This window comes from Lactuca saligna, chromosome 8 (genome assembly GCF_052625555.1).
Source record: "Lactuca saligna cultivar CGN05327 chromosome 8, ASM5262555v1, whole genome shotgun sequence".
Taxonomy (NCBI): domain Eukaryota; kingdom Viridiplantae; phylum Streptophyta; class Magnoliopsida; order Asterales; family Asteraceae; genus Lactuca; species Lactuca saligna.
This window is the reverse complement of record NC_136424.1, coordinates 225802849-225810304: the sequence shown is the minus strand read 5'-3', so window position 1 is coordinate 225810304 and position 7456 is coordinate 225802849. Positions and strand designations below refer to the sequence as shown.

The following is a 7456-nucleotide window of genomic DNA, read 5'->3' as shown; positions in this document are numbered from 1 at the left end:
TATGACATATTAATAAAATAAATATTAATAGAAAAAATGTTAAAGTTAAATAAAAGGGGTATAATAATTTATTTAGGTATTGTTTGTTATTTCGAAACAAATATGCCTAAAGTTTGCGAAACCACTGCAACCCTCTGTAGCAGAAGATGTGGACCAAACGTCTGCAACATTTAATAAAAAGTATGTTTGTTTTTTAACGTCTGAAGACTGCTGCAGTAAGTTAAAATAAGGTGTGAAGAGGTTTGAAGCAGTTAGTCTACTGCTGCGCCACGCAGCACAAGCGCAAAAGTTTTTAACTCTACGAAAGATCAAGTGCTGCGCGGCGCAACAATAAGTGGCTTGAAGTGGTTTTTTTTAGAAAAAATAAACTGCACATTAGTTATTAACGATGAGCAAATCCAGAATAAAAGTAAACCATAATGACTATCTCCGCAATTTTGAAACTTACTATGGGTACCGAAAGAATCAGCAAACAAAGCATATATATCAAATTTGTAAATTTGTATTTAATTTTTATACTCATATATGTATTGTTAATAATAAAACTTCTAGTTTTATAGAAAGACAATTTTTTTTTTATGTTAACATCCAATCATCGCCTTGAATAAAATTGTGCACTGAATATAATATAACATGATCAAGTGGAATCTGACTACTCCATATCACCCTTCCTGATAAATTAGAGCCTAATCCTGAATTACCATACTCCCCAAAGTAAAGTGTCTTCAAAGCAAACTCACCATCCCAAGGCATCCACCCAGGTGGTGAAATAAGAGCCTCTAATTTACACCTCACAAAGACAATCCTCGAGAACTCTTTCCATGGCCTCCCAAGGAACGTTTGATGCATATTAGGGTTTTTATGGTATTGTTTCATATAATCTTCAGTGCCATTGATGACACATTCATGAAAAACAAATCCCGTGGCCTGCGCCGGGTCTGTCCTGCTATGTGCAGCGACGACACTATTCTCGCCTTTCGCTGGATCGAGCTGGCGAGGGCGGACAAGGATTGTACACTTATGGAAAACGGAGGCAGAGTTACCAAATATGAAGTCAACGTTGCCTTTGATAATGCAATGTTTATAGAACTGACGAAGGGAATGAGCGTAGACTGTGTCTTGATTACCAATGAGTTCACAATTTTCTACGAATGATAGATCACTATCAGACCGGTAAGCTACCGCTTGGTGAGCATCAGGACCGGCGGTGTTCTGAATTGTTAGATCTCGTGCCATAAAGCCATCGCCAACAACCCCTGTACAATATAACATTTATTAGGTAACGTTCAATTGGTAACAAAAAATAACGCTCTTGTGTAATATTCCATTTCTCTTTTGGTTTTCTACTTATTTACTTATATTTTGTTATTTTGTAATTTGATATATATATATATATATATATATATATATATATATATATATATATATATATATATATATATATATATATATAATATTTTCTTATATAGGAAAGATATTACCAAATACTGCCGGGTTAGAATCATTTGATTAATAAAATATATATTTTCCTATGTTTATTTGGTATTTAGATATGAGTTTTTAGTGCTAACAACCACAAAATTCGTTAAATAATATTGGCTATGGTTTGCAACACTTTGTGTTTTTGGTGTCACGAGCCAAAAACCTTCGACAAATTAACGTGAAGACTTTTGCACCCACATACTCTACACATAAATAACAATATTAGTTATCAAAAAGAAGAATCTTCATATTGCCGTTTCTTTTCCTTTTAATTTTAAAAAAAAAATACAACAATTGAAAAAAAATATAAAATAACAACATACAACATACAACAACATTCCAAAGTAGAAATATATTTTATTTACAAGTTATTATGGTCAAATTGAAAAATATATTAAGTTGTGTGATTTTAATAAAGAAATTTATATTATTATGGTAAACTACTAAACCAAAAATAAAGATCACGGTAAAAACAAGATACATTATAATGGTAAAATATTGAACCAATTATAAAATATATAAAGTAAACTACACAAATTGCCCCTAAGGTTTGGATAATTTAGCACGTTCGATCCAACCTTTAAAAAATTATTAAAACCAACTATATAGTTTGGATAAGTTACATCGGTGGTCTTCGTTCAACTAAAAAGAAAGTTATATCTTTATTGATTTTTTTATATTAATTGGTATAAAATAAAAAGATGATTACTTTTACCTCACCCTAAGCCAACCCCTATCCTTCATCTCTCTCTCTCTCTCTCTCTTCTTCTTCTTCTTCTTCTTCTTCTTCTTCTTCTTCTTCGATATTGTTCAACAGTGACGCCCACTCCACCACCCTTTTGATTACTATTTCTTTCTTATTTCTTTTTCACATCTCTCTTCAATAAGAATATCATAGCTTCCTCAACACCTTCGTCTTCCTCTGCAACTTCATTCTATACTATGCTTTACATTGGGAGACCATGACATCCACTTCCCTGAAGAATCACATACTCTATATACTCTTGCATCCTTCTATCTTGAAATGAAGGTATTACGTTGTGGGTTTTCATGAAAAATAAGTCGTTGCTCTTATATCAAGAGATACATTACGTTGTGGCTTTTCAGTTGGATTTTGGTTCGTTTTATAAATTGATTTGATTTTGGAAAGAAGTTAGCTTTCAATTGATTTATAGTTTACTTTCAGTTGATTTTCGGTTCGTTTCAATACAAAACACAAATTGGAAAGATGTGGATCATAGCATGTCACATCCATGCACAAGGGATATTTGGTCTTTTTTTCATTTCTTTCTTCTCTATTAATAACCATAACACATTAAGGGCTTGATACTCCTAGATTAAGTTTCATTTAAACACCTATGTAGATGGGGTGGCAATTTTGTTGTTAGCTAAGTGTTTTGTTTGCTTGTTTAATTTTTTTAATGATTTAATCGTTGTGAAAGTCGAGTTAACATAGGTTCAAGTTCGATTTTAGCTCCAATTATGAATTTATCAATCGAAAGGCTTTATTAACATAGACTTTGCAAACAATGATATGATTTAAAGCTCATTACAATACACATACTTCTAATAATCAAGTGAACTCACTTCTCTAAGGCAAGCGAACAAAGGATATATCACACTACAGGTTCCAAGTTTTTTCTATCATAAGGAGTCTAGTTTAGTTTAGTTTGTTTCAGCTAAAGAACAAGGGATATCACTCACTATCAGTTCCAAGTTTCTTGAGGGTAAAATGTGTTGCTGAGTTATTTTGCCAATGTTATTTAAGTACAATGGATTAATTTGTTGACAAAATACAATCCTGATAAACATTGAACAAGTAAGGGTAATGCAGAGTGCACACTTGTTTGAGTTTGTTCACGATTGAAAGTATATTACTATTTAGGGCGAAGCCCCTAAAGTGACGAGGGTCCGTGGGTAGCGCCCCTAAGAGTAGGGTCCACGGGACAGCAGCCCTTGGCAGGTCCAAGGGGAAAAGCCCCTAATTTTTGTATTTGTATTTGGGTCCGTGGGTAGCGACCCTAATTTAGAACCCGAATTTGGTAGCACTTTATGATCGTTTTTGTTGGTTGAGAAAACCGACTTAGTATGCTTTTCATCAGTTTTCAGACAAGGGGGTTCATACCCGTTTTCGGTCTAAAAATCTGGTACATTTCTTAAGAACATAACATCACATTCTCTCTGTTCAAAATCTCATAATTCAATTAAATTGAATGTTCGATCTATACTATCGAAATACTTTAAATTGATAGCGTTTTCACGACTTTATGAGAATCCAAGCAATCATTTTACCCTCAGCTTCTAACAAAGTAATCGAGGACCGTTTAGTTGTTTAGTTTTGGTGTACATCAAATCACCTCCTTTAGTAACCTTATACGGTGAGAAAACATGCTTACATTTCTACCTTCTTTGGCGAGCTATCAAACAATAATGAAGAATGAGAATATCATAGGAGCTAGTGAGCTGCACTTGATTCTCGCTTGTTTGACAAGGTATATGTAATTGGTGATGGTGGTTAAAACTAACACTTTAGTTTGGATGGTCTCATAAGGTACGAGAATGCTAAAATGATTTTGTTAACATATTTTTTTTGTAATACTTCATTTGTTTACCGTTAAATTTTGACCTTTTATGTATTGTTTTTGGTTGAAATTTTATACCTTTTGTGACAATTTGTGTTGTAAATGTTTTGAGGTGGATTCATAATGGTATTGGTTTGAATGTGGATGGTGATTGATTCTAACGCTTTAGTTTGGAAATGTTGACAAACTGTCAATTGTAAAAGACCTATTAGGAAGGAGATAGTTGTTTGGATGTAGTGAATTTATAAAGTTTATGTCTACTGATGTTGTAGTTGCAAGATTCTTTTTGTTTTCTGATTAACATAAAAAGCCATTATGTCTTATTGTCATTGTGAGCTATAATGCTTACGGGTTCACCTTTTTGTAATGGATTCATACTTCTTTTTGTTGTGGATTCATAGAGTTTATGTCTCCTGATTTTGTTGTATTATTCTTTTTGTTTTCGATTGCCGTAAAAAGCCAATATGTCTGATTGTCATTGTCAGAGAGCTATAACGCTTACGACTTCACTTTTTTTTTTTTTTTTTGAAACGACAAATCCAACCTACTCCTAAACTACTCCGTAAATTCATCTATATCCACGACAGGACTTGAACCCTTAACATCAACGGGGGAGGGCAACACCGATACCGCTAAGCTAGAAATCCTTTGGTTTCACCTTCTTCTTTAAGGTTCCATCTAGAGCAAGAAAGAAAGAGAGGGAGAAACAAAGAAACAGACATACATAGAGAGAGAGGGGTAAAAGAAATTGATAACAATAAATAACTTTTTTTTATATGGCTCGTTTAAGTTATATGAGGCTTGAGCTCAAGCTCGGCTCGATTCGAGATTCCTTGTCCTGAGCTCGACTCAAGCTCATAAAGAATTATACAAGTTTGGCTCTGGATCGGGCTCGACTCGTTTTTTATCTGACGTGTCTAAATAAGTTTAAGCTCGGCTCAAGCTCGTTAAGAAGCTCGTTTACTAATACCTTAAATCCATAATTCCCCTAATATGTTTTTATTTTAATATATATAAATAATATTAAATTGTATTATATAAAGGTTCGTTTAGGCTCGCGAGCCTAATCAAGTTTAATGACATAGGCTTGAGCTCGAGCTCGTTTAAACGAGCTTAATATTAAGCTCGAGCTCGGTTCGGACTCGTTTAAAATCGATTTCAAATCGAGTTTTTAACGATCCGAACTCGAGTAGCTCGCGAGTAGCTTGACTCGTTTTCACCCCTACTAAGGACCGTCGGTGTAATTTCTCCGACGTCAACATGTTAAGGATGGTCCTTATAAAAGTTTTAAAGATGTGATGGATAATGTAAAATTGACCAAACAATATGGACCATTTTTGTATTTACTAAAAGATATGTTGCTGTTATACCATTTTTAGAATTAGGAATATATTTAAGATATAATATTTCTTGGATTTTGTACAAAATTATTGGTTATGATACGTTATAACAGTTATTGGGTAGTACTTAACTTACCGACGGTGGCCGTCTCGTACGTTGTCATTCCAAGCTGACCGACATTCAAGGAACCTGTAATGACCGTTTTACCCATACCCTCCCCTATGAACACCACATTCCTCTTTGCTAAAGGGACGCGAACAGTTTCCTCATAAACTCCTTCCTTGATCAATATCACGAAACGCCGGCCTCCACCCAGGTTATCCGGCGCTGCATTCACCGCCATCTGCACGCTCCCAAACCTACACCTGCCACCGTCTTTGCACACGGTTACATTTGCGTTTAAACCCGTAGGAATCCCGGGTTTTTGACCCGACCCAGATCTACCACCGACGCTCTCCCAAAACCCGTCTCTCTCTGTCCTCGGGGACCGCCACCACCCACTGTAGTTTCCAAACTCCTCATACGACATCATCATGCTCAGTGCATTACTCGTGGACATCATCAACGTGTTGTTCATGAACAACAACGTTTTATCCACCATTGGTGTGTCGTTCACCTTCTTTAACCCAGACAAGCAGTCGAACTGGTAACTTAGCGCGGCACTCGTCCAAGCACGTGCATCTTTGATTCTATTACGTGGCAAAACCTCCTCCGCTGAGTGCAGACGGTATGCCGAGTTGTCCAGGCTCTGGAGGCAGAGCTTGGCGGTGGTGGTGAGGTTAAGATTACTGCCGGAGTAGTGAAGGATAGCCCGGACCATGAACTTAGCTCTTCCGAGGTTCTTAGAAGAGAGGGACAACGCAGAGTGTAGGATTTGAAAAGGGGTGGGATCTGCTGGGATGAGATCTAGACCGGATTTCGTGAGAGAAATTTGACATGATTCCGGCCACCTTGTGGCCTTGCAAGCTTCTTGGATGGCAGTCTGGTGGTTGGCGGTGGTGCCGATGAAGAAGCAGAAGAGGAAAAGGAAGGAGGAAGCCATAGTTTTAAGAACTGTGGTCTGGATCACGAGATGGATGGGATGGGTTTTAATTTGTGAAACATGGTTGGTGGCAGAGGAAACAAAGTTCACGTGGAAGAATTTTCAAAAATGCAAGAAAACATTGTAATAGTTTTTTGTTATAATTATTAGGAAAAGCCAAAAAAAATCCAATGTGTCAATGCTTAACTCTATGATAATGAATTTTTGAGACGTGGCATTATATAAAGGCTAAAAATTTTATTTTGTTATTTATAGTCGGAAATTTAAAAATATATGTTTTTAAACATAACAACGATGTTCTTATTAAATTTGATATAATAATTTGTATATTAAATTGATATAATATATTGATTATTTTGAATTATATGATAATATATATATCTATTATAATTGAATATTCTTAATCGTTTGAAAATTTTCTATCCATAAGTTACTCATAAATAAAATTAAATATAATATATGGTTTAATGTTGTTTATAGTTGTTATTATTATTAATTATTTTTTTTAAATTTATTTGCTTAACATTTTAATTTATATCATTATTATTATTTAAAACATCAAATACTGTTTTTTGATTTTAAAGGTAATAAAATAATCATTTATATAGAGTTATTTTTAACTTTGGTTATTGTAAATTATTTTAAACTATTTATTTGAAATTTTTTAACGATTATAAAAATATCTTTAGAAAATATTTTAGTTAAATTGAGATTACAATTTAGTTTTTGCATTTAACATTATAATTTATCACTTTTAACTATTCACAAAATATTCTTTGGTTTTGTAAGTGGAATAAAATTTATATTTAGGTTGATACTGTAACATTATATTTAAATTAACAGTTTAAATATTTTGTATAAACTGTTCAAAAGTTGTAGTTTTAAACTAATAATGGTTTACTTACAACAATATATAAAATCTAATAAATTAAATATAAAATGTTAAAAGTTAAAGACATAACTTTATAAATAGAAGAAAATATTATTTTAATATTGAAATTTAGATTAT

The 7456-nt window shown here is 33.7% G+C and overlaps 1 protein-coding gene across 1 annotated transcript; it reads right to left on the bottom strand.

Moving 5' to 3' along the window:
- Window positions 1-528: 528 nt before the first annotated feature.
- On the bottom strand, window positions 529-6561 carry LOC145008962 (putative pectinesterase/pectinesterase inhibitor 51). The gene is made up of 2 exons (XM_078967607.1): window positions 5541-6561; window positions 529-1256 (listed from the first exon to the last, which is right to left on the bottom strand). The coding sequence occupies exons 1-2, from the start codon at window positions 6445-6447 to the stop codon at window positions 577-579; spliced, it is 1587 nt and encodes a 528-aa protein (XP_078823733.1). The 5' UTR covers window positions 6448-6561; the 3' UTR covers window positions 529-576.
- Between the last annotated feature and the right edge of the window lie 895 nt (window positions 6562-7456).

Coding starts and splice junctions, on each gene's coding strand:
- LOC145008962 (XM_078967607.1), bottom strand. CDS start 6,447: ATGGCTTCCTCCTTCCTTTTCCTCTTCTGCTTCTTCATCGGCACCACC. Junction 1,257..5,540: donor GTACGAGACGGCCACCGTCG/GTAAGTTAAGTA, acceptor TATATTGTACAG/GGGTTGTTGGCGATGGCTTT.